The 14,385-nt window shown below is 35.5% G+C and overlaps 1 protein-coding gene across 1 annotated transcript; it reads left to right on the forward strand.

Moving 5' to 3' along the window:
* The first annotated feature begins 463 nt into the window (after positions 1-463).
* LOC133327198 (probable ATP-dependent RNA helicase CG8611) lies at positions 464-14,385 on the forward strand. The gene is made up of 8 exons (XM_061535762.1): positions 464-520; positions 581-1,547; positions 2,194-3,142; positions 3,208-3,292; positions 3,358-3,548; positions 3,614-3,765; positions 13,916-14,105; positions 14,178-14,385. Exons 1-8 carry the CDS (start codon positions 464-466, stop codon positions 14,365-14,367), a joined length of 2,781 nt encoding a protein of 926 aa, XP_061391746.1. The 3' UTR covers positions 14,368-14,385.

The raw sequence follows: 14,385 nt of genomic DNA on the forward strand, positions 1-14,385 counted from the left end.
GTTGAATTTTAGGTAAGGCTGTCATATTCGAATACCATTTAAATCATTTTTATTGGAGAAAACATTTTTTAGCGATAGAGCGCACTTAAAATCATATTCATAAATCCATTTTGACATTTCAGATGGAGCAGATTTTCAAAAATAAAACATACGTTTAAATATGTAATTTTAAATCGATAATTAGTTCCAACATAAACATTCCAGTATTACACCTACTTTTATCTCAATAGCGGCATCTATTGATGAAATATTTAAACTATCATCAAGAAGCATACCAAAGAGAAACGTCACTACGTCCGATTTAAGCGAACGTGTATATCAAAACAAAAGCGACAATAACACATGTTTGTGCAAACAAACAGAAGCAACAGCACGTTTTATTAGACTCACATAAAAGTAATTTAATTTAATTAAATTTTAAAATAAAAACGCTAAAGGAGCTGTAATTTTTTTTAAAAGAAAGATGACCATTGAACTGAATATCACCACAGCAAAGCAGCCAATGCGCAGTAAACCTGAGGTATGTTGAGCAATACGTAAAACATTGGTGTGTTGTTATTCATTATGCTTTTATTTTCAGGAACCTCTCTCGGCTCCCATTAAGAAGAAAGCCAAAAACTCATCGGCTAGTAGTGGCTTCTCATTTGAGTTTGGAGGTGGAACACAAAAAGTAAAGGCAGTTGTGGCAAGAAAACGTCCGGTAGCAACTGCAGCAAAAACAGTATCTAAAGATGTCAAACCTAAGGAGACAAACGAACAGCCAGCCAGACCAAAATCTATGGCCATACGTAGAAAAGTTGATACAACGGCAAATGGCCAATCAGTGGCATTGAAGCGAAAAGCTCCTACGGACACAGTGAATGAAGTGCCTAAAAAGAATTTTGTTGTCGCTCCAAAACCCAGTAAAGATGATGGTGATTCTGATTTAGAATCCTATGCTCGAGTACCAAAGGCCACAGATTTAGCTGGTGATTTAATGTTAAATATCTGCACAGCTCCGACTGGAGTAGCTGGAAAACAGCAGGTTGCTAAATCAAAACTAACACGACAAGAACGCCTACAACAAAAACGGTCACAGCGCCAAGGAGATGGTCCTCTTCAAAAACGTACCTTGTCCGATCATGAACTGAAATCTGGTATTAAAAAATTCTCTAAAAATCCAAATCAAAAACCAAGAGCTGCTGATCTGTTTGTACAAAAAGAACGGCAGGAACGTGAAGCCCAAAAGGCCAAAGAGGGAAATGTGGACAATGTCGAGGAGGATCCTGAATTGGGTCATGTAGATCCACAGGCTCGTAAAAATAATGCTTTTCGTGTTAAACGTCCTGGTGATTCAAGCGTACGTAAAATTGGCCTCTTCAAAGATCAACCGGAAAAAGTTGAATTGGGTCAACGTTTTGTCAAACCAATTACAGAGAAAATTTTCGATAACACCAAAGTAGAGGCATTGGATTTACATCCTCACACTGTGAAAAATCTTGCTGATATTTTGGGCATTACACATTTGACTACGGTACAAAAGAAGACAATACCAAAGGCTTTGGAGGGTAAGTGGAAAGAAAATTAATGACATATGAAGTTGGGTGATAAGTGAAGGGAGCTGCCGGGGTTCCTCTTAAGCAGGGACATTATGTGTATGTTATAATATAAAATGTTAGGCACGACTCTATGAAGATATAGAGATTTGTGTGGTAAATATAAACCTCTTTATAAAGAACGGAGTCTATTGATAAATTCGGTTCAGATTTAGGTGCATTTTCCATATTAGATTTCATGCATAATGTACATCAATGTCCATAGTCCATTAAATTGACAGATTTAGATGAAGATTTCATGTATATGGTGCATCAATATTGTTTGTATGGAGTACTGCATTAAGTTCTAAATAACGTGTGCCAAATTTAATTTAAATCGATTCATATTTATATAAAGCTCCTTTACAAAATCGTACAAAATCAAAGCAATGATACAATGAAATCACGTCTGTCCGGCCGGCAAGATTCTATATATATATATATATAACAACTATACTAAGGTTAAAAATAACCAATTTGGCATATAACATATAACCAGTTTTGTGCAGGATATCATATAGTCGGCCCCGTTCGATTGTGGCCCTTTTCTTACGAAAATATATACTAACAAAAAATATTGATCAACATTAAAATAATAATCTGTTCTTCTTCATTACAGGTAAAGATATTCTGGTGCGTTCTCAAACAGGTTCCGGCAAAACCTTAGCCTATGCCTTGCCCTTAGTAGAAAAACTGCATTCAATACGACCAAAAATTACCCGTGATTGTGGTATCCTGGCTGTTGTTATAGTACCAACTCGAGAATTGGCTATACAAACCTATGAACTATTCCTAAAATTAGTTAAACCTTTTACATGGATTGTGCCTGGTGCTTTAATGGGTGGAGAACGTAGAAAAGCTGAAAAGGCCCGGTTACGCAAAGGTATTAATATCTTAGTGGGAACGCCTGGCCGTTTGGTTGATCATTTACTACACACCGAATCATTCAAACTGAGTAAAGCTAAATTCCTCATACTCGATGAAGCTGATCGCCTTCTAGAAATGGGTTATGAACGTGATGTGAAACAAATTGTTGAGGGCATTGATAAACAACGTAAAGAAGATGCAAAGGATGGTGGTTCACCTGAACCCTTACAAAGAATGCTACTGTCTGCCACATTGACATCAGCTGTACAAAAATTGGCAGGTCTAACGTTGAATGATCCCATATTTATTGATAACAGTGATGAGGATCCTACAAAGGCCATTAAAACCACTGAAGGTTATAATAAAGAAACTATTGAAGCCATCACTGCTGATGTATTAGATGGCGAAGATTCAACGGGTATTTTGACAATACCAGAAAATTTGAAACTTAGTTATGTTGTGGTAGCACCTAAATTGCGTTTGGTCACACTTTCTGGGTTGTTGGCTCACGAGTTCCGCAATAAAGATAAATTTAAGGCTCTCATTTTTATGAGCACAATGGAAATGGTTAATTTCCATCATGATTTGTTAAATGAACAACTTACCCAAAAGATTCTAGATGAAGATGATGAAGAATTGGCCAAAGAAGATTCGGATGATGATTCTGATGAGCCACTACTGAAGGGTTTAAGATTTTTCAGGTGAGGATGACTCATTACATTAAAGTTGGTAGCATAAAAACTAACATATTTATTTTGTTTTCAAGATTACATGGCTCCATGTCCCAAACTGAAAGACAGGGTGTCTTCAAGGGATTCCGTGAATGTAAATCGGGAGTTTTATTGGCCACAGTAAGTAAAAGAACAATGCAAGTCTATCGATATTTTTATCAATTGTACTATTTGTTTCCTCTTAGGACGTTGTTGGTCGAGGTATCGATGTCCCCGAAATCGATTTGGTTATACAATATTCACCACCTCAGAAAACGGCCGATTTTGTACATCGTGTAGGTCGTACGGCACGTGCTGGTCGCAATGGTCGTGCTGTACTCTTCCTGACACCTAGTGAAGTACAATTTGTACGATATTTGGAAAATAAACGCATTAGGTAGAATAATATGAACTTAGATTCATCGGCATAGTTATAAAATCGAGTTTTTTATTCTTTTATAGAATATCTCAAGCTGATATGGATGTATATTTAAAGGCTCTCAATGATGCCGATGATGAAGCAAATACTGTGCAAGAAGCCGCCTCAAATTTACAACACAAATTCCAAGAACTTATAGCCGATGATAAGGAAATGCATGAAAAGGCGTGTAAAGGTGAGTTGTATTCGGACTTATGAAGTCTAAGCTAATTCCTTTTTGCAACACACGGAGGGTTTTAAGGTTTTACTTTAAACCCCTAAAAATATGCGTTATTTAAAATCATTTAATCAGTAATCATTGTTCTAGGGGAAAATATTTCCTATTATGCCATTTAAGTTCTAAAAAATCTCGGCCAGAAACTTCAACCCACGGAAAATGGCCTGTGAAATTTAAGAATGTCTGCAAAACATTTTTACTCTCCACGAACCCGAAATTTCAAATTAATAGGCCCCTTGGTTGGAAATTGTATTAAGACCCATCAAATAAAGGCTATTTCTTTATATGTGATTGATATTTCATGCTAGGAAGCTCTTCTATCGAACCCAAAATATGAAATTGGGGACGATTCGGGTTATAACCTGTCTCAAAATTGTCGTTAACAGATATCGATAATATTTTGAAGCTGGATTTGCCTCTAAGACGTATATACATATCAAAAATATACACTTATATTTCATCGGTTGATAAAAAATCTACAAAAATCAGATTTATTATCTGAAGATTCCGATAACAAATTTTGTGATTCTAAGAATTATTTATGGTAAATATTTTAAACGAATCTGCGAATTCTTTACAATATACAAATTATTCGTAAATATAAGGTTTTAAGAGTAAGGCTCGGGTAAAAGTGAAAGAGGACTATGAAAACATATAAATATCGATTTCTTGTCTTTGGGTACGTTATCAAAATCTTGTTGCACAGTGTAGTTTCAAAAAATATGAAAGAACAAAACACAAGCAATTGATTTAGAAGATCGAAATGTTGTACAAAGAAATTCTCGTTCGGGTTGATTTAAAAAATGTCATCCCAAAATTAATATTTATTACCTGGGAAGAGCGATATAACATGATTGCCGACAGCACTTGAGGACCAGACAAGATCAGATAGAGTCATCCTAACCATAACATGGTGGGTCCCCTTAGTGTAGGCTTCTTAAATCATATTGGGCTCGGATTGCGCAAGCTACCGCGAAGAAATTAAATTGGATGCTGACAACGTAATCTTGTTGGCGTCTTTTGGAGCAATAGGTCGGTGTTATGATATGTGACGTCGGTGTGATTTACGTTGCAATTTGGAGTGCATTTTTTTGAGTAGTTTGCAAGTAGTTTGTGTGCCACTAAGGCAAAAATCTAGACCGGGGCAGCATATTTAAGGATGGAACGACCGATGGTCTTGTATGTCGCACAGAGTCACGACCGCGGCCAAAAATGAACAAAACCAAGTACCACGGAGGACAAATTTTTTGATGAGGATTGATAGAAAACACTCCAATTAGAATAAATATGAAATTTTATATCGATATGTCGAGTAGTTTTGTCTCTTCAAAGGTTCAAATCTGATAATTATTTATAAACTGATTTTTTACCATATTTTCGAAAAATAGGTGTGTTTTTCTGATGCTCAAATATTTGAATATTCAAATTAACGGTTATTATAAAAGTGTTTATTTTGGTTGCTGTGGATGTAAAAACTAGGATTCGCTTTAGTTTGTATGTATATAGATATCATATGGAGTATACAGTCGTCCACACTTGTAGTACTTAGTTCATCTAATTTTTAAAACAAATTTTGAAATTAGTGGAGCAGAAAAAAAGTTTAGCTCTAATTTTTTTTATTTGAGTGGTGAAAGGTGTGTTATTTAAGGAATAAAAAAATAGCTGCGGGGTCCTGCGGTCCTAAGAGTTATTTAACTTTTTTGGTGACCACCTTATGAAAAAATATGGCATATTCATGACATGGTTAGAAGCGAATGGTCAAATATGTTATATATACAATTAAATACGTTATTGAGGGTCAAATAGGAAGGAGAAGATGGTTCAGAACATAGTAATAATACAATATTTTACATAAAATATGCAATTAAGTGGTAAAAACGTTATTCGAAGCGGAGATATGGAAGAATTGGTTTTAAAATATAGCTTTTAAATAAATTTTCAGTCAGTTTGAAGATTATAATTATTTATCAGATCATTTGAGACATAATTAAACAGTCATAAAGTAAAGGCCCGAGATTATAACGAGGATGATACTAAATCGTACATTTGGGAAGACAATATTATCTATTATCTATATATATATAAAAATTAATTCCTGTTCGTTAGTCTCGCTAAAACTCGTCTTGTCTTGAAATGTTCGTGGAGCTTCAGGGAAGGTTTAAAAAGAGAGAAAAGATCGAATAAATGCCGGGAAATCTCTTAAAGCCTGACTTTTATATTTCCCATACAAATGTTTTCTAAATAAAATGTAGATTCATACATTCAATTTGCTTTTTTTGTCAGATTTTTTTTAAGTTTGATACATTTTAAATTTTGTCACAAATTAAGTTTCTGAAAGGATTAAGCTACGATTACCGATACGTGAGCGAGAACTTTCTTTACTTTTGTGATCTTTTGGGATAGTGACTCTGTGATAGTTACACTATTGTTCAGTAAACGCGTAATTTTGTCATTAATTAATAACGATGAGATGCCGAGGAGAAGACTTCCTGACTTAGGTCGTCCATATAATGCAAGTACATTTTGGGACTAATGCAAGGATGGAAAATCAGAAGAGGTTATAAATCAAGTTCGTGTCCATTGAGGATATTCTGAACATGTTGTTCCTTAAAGTACCTGAAATGTTGCTATGCCACGGGAAATATCAAATCAGGCGATTATATGCCTAGTCGTTGTACAATATATTTGAACTTATAAACAAAACACCTCGCATATATCAGACTCCAAAAATGTTTATCACAGTGAAATATACGAGATATCTTCTTTGCAAAAATCTATCATTAAGCTCAGCTGGAAAGAGAACAACAAACAAAAAACCAGCAATTTTATAAAAATTAGCGATGACGTAGAGACTTGAAGGTTATACGAAAACCTCCGTCCGATGTTACCCATTCGTATTGAACAGGCTAATTACCGATAAAACTCAGGTTGGAAAACGGGAGTAAGAAATTCAACACACCGAAAATTGAACTGGAAATAATTATGGCGTTTTTTAACGTTAAGCTGTAGTGCAAAATTCCTGGAATGATGTTTTTTATTCACAGGAATTCGTTATGCCTAATTATAGCCAACTCTATTAGGAAATTCGGTCAATGTCTTTATAATACTTTAATACTGTTTAGGGCTACCATTATATGATATTTGGTACGGACACTTTCTGTGTAATTTCAATGTATGTGCAAATTTCAGAGCACTATCTTAAAGATAACTTAATAATTGGGCTATCGTTATGTGAATTATACATCAACAATATAGATATGCAAGACAACGATTGCCGGGTCGGCTTGTATATATATATATTATAATAAAAATAACAAAAATAAAACTACTATAATTAATAGCTGCCTACAACGATTTTATAGTACAGAAAGTTAAATTTTTAGGGACTTTTGGTATGGTAGGTACCTGAAATTTGGGCCAACAACTAAATTACAATACATATTACTGAAATGTTCATGTCTTCGCCCAAATTACATCAAATTTGGGCGAATATAAACAATTTATAGGTCCAAAAAGCGGATTTTTCAAGACCCTTTGTATGGGAGGTATTTAAAATCTTGGTCCGTTGCTTTATATGCATAAGTGAGTGTAATTTGCCAATTTTCATTGAATTTGGTTAAATATTAAAGATTATATAGCCCCTCTGTATGGGAGGTATATCAAATCTTGGTCCGATCTACCCAGTCTTTGGTCAGTTGCTTTAGAGGCCTAATTAAATGTAAATTGCCAATTTTCATTGAATTTGTTTGAGATTTTATAGGCCAAAAAGGGTGACATTCTCAAGACCCATTATATGGGAGGTATACCAAATCTTGGTCCGATCTACCTAATTTTTTGTCAGTTGCTCTTTAGGCCAATAATAAGCACATGTACCAAATTGCATTAACTTACGATAACTCCTTCTATTTTTGGCCGCTGTTTATATGAACTCGCGACATAGTGTGTCGCTACCAACGTTTGTTTATCCTTGTCCCAGGAGGTGCCAACCAAAGCATTCGGAACTTTATTACTAGCTTTCACTTTCTGGTTGGGGTAGTTGGAATGCGAGTAGAAAACCACCTTTAAGATTTTGGGATTATGGATGGAAATGTCACGTTCTAAATTACCTGAATTAGCAGCAAAATATCAGACACATACCCTGCATGCTGACCAACATGTATTTAGTATATACAATAACAACAAACATAAATTTAAATAATTGTCTTCGTGTATTGTAGGGTTACCAGCAAAAACTTATTACGTTATATAGGGGTATACCTGAACATGGTATAACATCCTTGCTTGCAAACTAAAGACACGACTGTGCAACATTTTGGCAACCTATCCAAATTTGTTTAGAAAATACATACACGTTTTTGGGCTTTGAAGTAATCATTCCCAAACCGAAATAAACTTTGCTTATAAAGAATCTAAACTGCTTATTTCAGATTTGTATATTTTTCGTATGTATGCTTTTTCAAAAAAAAAAAAAAAAAATCAAATAGAATTACAACTAACAACAACAAATTGATAATAAAAACAACTATAAATAATAGTTCACAAGAAATATTTGTAGTTCTAAAGACTTCCTTTAGCAGCCAACTTTTCCGCATAAAACTACCCATTACTCATATACTTCTGTTCAAATATAAGTAAACAAAACAATAACTAAAAGTTTAACTGCTTTTTTAAGACGTTGTGGAGCGAAAAAATAACAAGACAATACCAAAAATGGTCGAAGAAGAGGTAGAGAGGGGTCAAAATGTCGACATAAAGTACAACCAATCAAAAATCCATTACAATTGTTTCGCTTCGATAAAACTAAACAGAAAAGCAGGATGAATGGTTGGCAGCAATACACGTTGATACATTCACTATAAAACATACAAATAAATATATATATATAACTCTGTTGTATTTCTTTGATGCTGATTTCACACATCTTGAACACAACATGAAAACAAAACAATCGAAAAAAATAAAAAATAAAACACCGATGTACACACTTCAAAAAGATTCTATTCCGTTAAGGAACTCTAAAAGCACAGCAAAAACATCCTGTGAACAATACCATAAAAGTATCCGTTCAAAAGAAAACAACTGCAAAAATAACTTTATTTCTTGTTGTCGTCGTTGTTGTTGTTCTTATTGCAAAAGCCATTATAAAAATACTCAAGCGAATAAACTTTTGCCAACGTCCTTACAAAAGGAAACTGCAAAAATGCACAATAATTGAATTAGTTTTAAGGAGAAACAGATGAAATATCTTTTTGGCTTTGTTTTTTAGAGTTCAATATAAAATGAACTGGAATTCGAAGAGTGGAACAGTTGATGCTATTATCAACTGAAATGTCAAAATAACGCCAATCTTAGTAAAATATGAATAAAAGCTTCAAATCGAGCGATAATGTTATAGCAGGGCTGTAAGAAAAATGGACCAATTTTTATTAAAATGTCTTGCTTCCGCCCAACAGTTCCAAGTTAAAACAAATAAAACATTACTGAATCTGAATATATTTTCAAGGCTTGCCTGTTTTCATCACAATTACTATATTAAGCAGGAAAGTCCAGTGAGTCATTTGGAAGTACTTTATATCAATTTGTCTTTCTACAAAATTGCCACAAAGTGAACCCGATGAAAACTGTGAAAAACAGTCGATATCGAGTTTTGAAATCTTCAATTCAAACCTGTTGAAACCCGGAAAGGAATACCGTTAAACTAGGTCGTGTTTATAATTTAGAACACCACTTTGGTTGTATGGATTTAATAATCGATAAGCTTCCGGATCTAAAGGTTATCTTTTTATCACTGGACTTATCTCTCTCCAAAGCATGTAGATCCACTATATGTCAGTTAAAATTGATCGGTTTGAATCACCCAAACAGGCATTGCAACGAAAGCATATTATATTTAGACGTAAGGGAAGGTTTTTCGTTTCCTGATGCAGGCGACAGGTTAAAATTCATTTCTTTTGCGGGAATTCTAGGCGCATTACACTGCAACGTATATCTGAACACTGGTCGACCAATCCCATTATAAAAGTTCTATAAGGTTTTATTCTCTGCGACATAAGCTCAGCAGACGATTACGCAGACGATTTAAAGTGCTAGTTTGTTGGTTCATGTGGTAAACACTGTGTCCACCCGACTCCCTATATCGCTCTGCGGAGCTTTCTCTTCTTTTTCCGAAATTCCCACACATAATGAAGTATCCATCGTTTCGAATTTGACCGGATAAATGTATTCTCAACGTTCTCGAACGGTATGGCATGATTGACGTATCAAAGGCTATTGATAGGTCAAGCATTACAAACAACGCTCTGTGGCACGGCCGGTTCTGGTTTAGTCCTCGTCTTATATGCGCGAAGATGACGTGCACATAAGTTATGGAACCCATGCTGATGATCCGTAATTGCATAGTTTTCCATATGATCTGCTTAATATGTATTTACCGCCGGCATTGGTATTAGATATTAACCAGAGGCAGGCTGGCAGAGTAAATTGACAGAATAAGGGAAAGTGATCAGATCACTATACGATAAATGTTTCCATCAGAAGACAGCTCGATTTTATCACTCCTGGATGCCACATATGAACGCCGGGTTTCAGATAATTCTACAAACATAACTCTAGAGCACCGTTATTAAAACACCTTTGATGCCAGAGTCGCGAAGAAAAAACGGAATAAACGATCTGAAGTGCTGCAACATTGGACATTGTTTGAATAAAATGTTGCATATGGTTAAGCCTCTTTCGAATAGATGACTGGACCTCAGTGAACCAACCGTTTCTTGGATATCCAATAGTGGCAGGGCGAAAGGCAAAGGGAAATGCCAGCACAGTTTTCGTCTCAATCGGACAAATATTGGGAGTTTTGTGCTCCATTTACATAAAATCGGACGAAACAATATATGGGAGCTTTATCTAAATCTGAATCGATTTCCACAAAGCTTCGCATACATCAATATGGACTTAAGTCAGTACGCTGTGCCAAAATGTGTCTCAATTAGTCAAATATTGGCAGTATGGTGCTCCATTTGCATAAAATCGGACGAAACTATATATGGGAGCTATACCTCTGAACCGAATTTCTCAAATTTCAATAGGATTCGTCTTTAGGCCAAATATGTGACTTGTGTCATATTTCATCCAAATCGGATAATAAATACGACCTGTACTTTGTTCACAAGATTACATGGACAGACGAACATGTATAAATAAACTCAGAAATTGATTCGATGCATGGAGCGAGTTTCACAGGAGGACGTTTAGGACTTTATTGCAAATTCAACTATGTATGGCTTTGAATACCGGCTGTTACGGCAAAGATTACATGGTTTTCGCTTTCGACGATCTGTTCACGTCCGATGGAATATCGTCTTGAGAAATTGTGCCACCTCTATTGACTTTAGCCATAAGTTCATGGAAGAAGATGAAATGGTTCGAATGGGCAATTGAATAAATGATGTGTGTTGCGAGGGCTTTGCTGGCAAGGGCTCCTATTTAGGACTCTGGGAACAATGTGTTCTCGATAGGAATTGAGAACATTGCTATATCCGAACCTTAGTTGTGCCTAGCATGCAACGAGTTTGACAGTCCGAAATGTCAGGAGGACGTTTAGCACTTTATTGCAAATTCAATCATTTATGGCTTCGAAGACCGGCTTTTAATGATTTCCGCTTTCGACGATCTGTTCACGTCCGATAGAATGTCGTCTTGGATGTCTTCACGATTACACCTGATGAATGTGTCGCGGAGGTGAATCAACCATCACCGTGTGTTGGTTGGGATGACACTGCAGATAGCATGCCATTATGTTGCTAACGGTATCCCTTCTCCCTGTTGGGTGCGACCGACGCTTTTCATCTTGACAAAACACACTGCAATTAGGCGTAAATTATTTTGAGATGTTTTCTGGTTGGTGTTATTGGAGGGCGAGGAGAAATGAAGGTGATTATTGAAAACAATCCCAAGAATTTTTGGATTGTTGACGGTGGGAATATGCTTACCTTCGAAAGAAATGTCATGTTCTATATTGCCTTCTCTCTTCCAAGAATTTAGTAATTGTGGCTAAATAGTTTGAATATGTTGGTGCTTATTGGTAATGTTAACGCTCGGAGAAATTACGGTACAATCATCGGCGTACGACGACACCACTGAAATATCAGGGGGAGGAGTTTCACAAGATATATGCTGAACAAAAAATGAGATAGGACACCGCCTTGCGTGCCTGTCATTTGGAATTTTGGCAGAGGAACTCAACGTAGATTTGGCGACCATCAAGGGAAGGATTTAATTCGTGATGTAGGATATTAGCGCTGAATTGTTGTAGCAGTCCTACTGCTTTTAAACAATGAGCTGAGGTGACAGACGTTGGCCGAGTAAGACTCGAGTCGTTTCGGATCGTAGATTCCTCTGTCGTGAAAACGTATAGGTCAAATCTAAGGCTGCCAGAATGATCCGTAAAAGGGGTCATTGCTGATTAAGGCCAATTGGCAATATTGTACATAATTTCTTGCAAAACAGTATTTTTTTTTTGAAACCATGATGGTGTGTCTTGGAAACTTGGCTACTGGCGAAAGAAGATTACCTTTTCCAATATTTGGGATAAACTCGTCATTTTCGATATCATTAATTTTTTTAAACATTTTTTGATGCATCACCGAACAACCATAAAATATTTGATGACATTTAATCAAAACTTATATTGGGGTTTTGTTGTGCGGTACCTGCGTTATTTCTTTGGAATAATTTTAATGGACTCTTAATTACTATCATCACCGTTATTGCCATCGTGAGAAATAACATCACCCCCCGCCCTGTACATCAAATCAGCAACGATATATGTCAGCCATCTATCCATCAAGTGGCTATCCAATCCGATTTCATAACGGTATATAGACTGTGTGTGAGTCCTGTCGTTGTCTGTCGTGCCTTTCATATAAATACACGCAATCAAAATAAAATATAACTTTTTAATAAAGAATTACAACAAAAACAACAACGAAAATATTGTGAATAACGTTTTTTTTTTGTTTTTTCCGCAGTTATTTATTTACGAGAAGAATTTCCCATACAAATGTATTCGGGCCCAACCAACTCACCAACCCTTTCGTTACTTAAATGTATCTCTTTGACTGTCCGCTGTCATTCATTTACCCACACCCGAACTATGTTATGATGATATGGTGTGGTTGGCAACTTATAATTGGAAAAATAATGTTGTTTCATTTCGATTTTCCCCCCCAAACATTTTTATTTCGTATTTTTTCAGGTCGTCGGCGGCGGCCAGAAAAAGAGTGAAAAACAATCCTCAGTATAATTACAAAATTAATGTCCTTTTGAGTTGCAATGATTACAGCGTTGCTGGTTAATATAATTTTTTTTTTCTGTGTGAGTTTTTATATAAAAACCACTGGATGTTGTTGGTTTTGAAATAAAAAACAAATTAAAGTTTTTTAATTGACAACAAAATCGTGGTAATTTGTAAGCAACAAAGTTAACGAAGTAAAGTGGGGGGAAATATTCCGCTGACATGGGAATGAGTGGCCTTTAATATGGAGTTAATTATATTTGTTAGATTCTATAGATACTGATATGGCTTTAAGTTCCTAATCTGCCCATTGTTCGTGGAGCGATGTTTATAATTTCTAAGACGAAGATTTTCCAACCAATGGAAAACCAATATTTCCAATTACAGTCAATTCGGTTGAAAGCCCTTTTCCAAAGTCCTCAAAACACCGTCAATTTGGGGGATATGTTTAAACGTGGACTCATCTTCAAACTTGATTGCAGTCACAATACAACCCATTGTCACATTTAGCTCTTTATATCAATTCCTTCGATAGACTGTGTGATTATAATGAGGTTTATATTCCAATATTTAATTTACAGCCTGTTTTTGTAAAATTCCAAACGAACGAATTCGAGTGACTTACGACCAAACTCCTTGGTTTTGAAAAATATGTCATGTATTTTTGTTTTGAATCAGAAAACCTTTATAAGCATAAATAAAGGTTTGGTCGTAAGTCACTCGAATTCGTTCGTTTGGAATTTTACAAAAACAGGCTATTATATTTCGAAGTTATTTACCGAATTAAATTTTAATTTTTCTTTCTTCCCTTTACAGCATTTGTGTCATGGACAAAATTCTACACCACTTTCCCCAAGGAATTGAAACCAATTTTCAATGTGAAAAATGCCCATATGGGTCATTTTGCCAAAAGTTTCGGTCTAAAGGATCAACCCACGTCGTTTGTGAAGAAACATACAATGCCTAAGCCAGCATTGCCCACAAATCGTTTAACATACACGGAAAGGTATGGCACATTATGTTCATTTTCAAACATTGATAATATAATAAAATTATTATTATTATTTTCTTTCAACAGAGATCCCGAGAAAATCAAATTGGAACGCAAGGCAAGAAAGCATCGTTTTGGTACCACCGTAACGGGAGCCGTAAGAAATTTGAATCGTCCCGAACCAAATAGATTGGCAAAAATGATACCCACCTCCAGGGTATTGACAATATCTGAATTTGACAGCGGTTTACCGTCATCTAAAAAGCGTAAACATTAATTGTTTAGAATTTAAGAT

This window comes from Musca vetustissima, unplaced genomic scaffold (genome assembly GCF_032173495.1).
Source record: "Musca vetustissima isolate MV318-11 ecotype Yass unplaced genomic scaffold, APGP_CSIRO_Mvet_v1 utg1901, whole genome shotgun sequence".
Lineage (NCBI taxonomy): Eukaryota > Metazoa > Arthropoda > Insecta > Diptera > Muscidae > Musca > Musca vetustissima.

Excerpts from the sequence above, each read along its gene's own strand:
- LOC133327198 (XM_061535762.1), top strand. The coding sequence starts at position 464 with ATGACCATTGAACTGAATATCACCACAGCAAAGCAGCCAATGCGCAGT. Across the intron at positions 3,766-13,915 it reads GCATGAAAAGGCGTGTAAAG|CATTTGTGTCATGGACAAAA; the intron begins GTGAGTTGTATT and ends TTCCCTTTACAG. Across the intron at positions 14,106-14,177 it reads CGTTTAACATACACGGAAAG|AGATCCCGAGAAAATCAAAT; the intron begins GTATGGCACATT and ends TTCTTTCAACAG.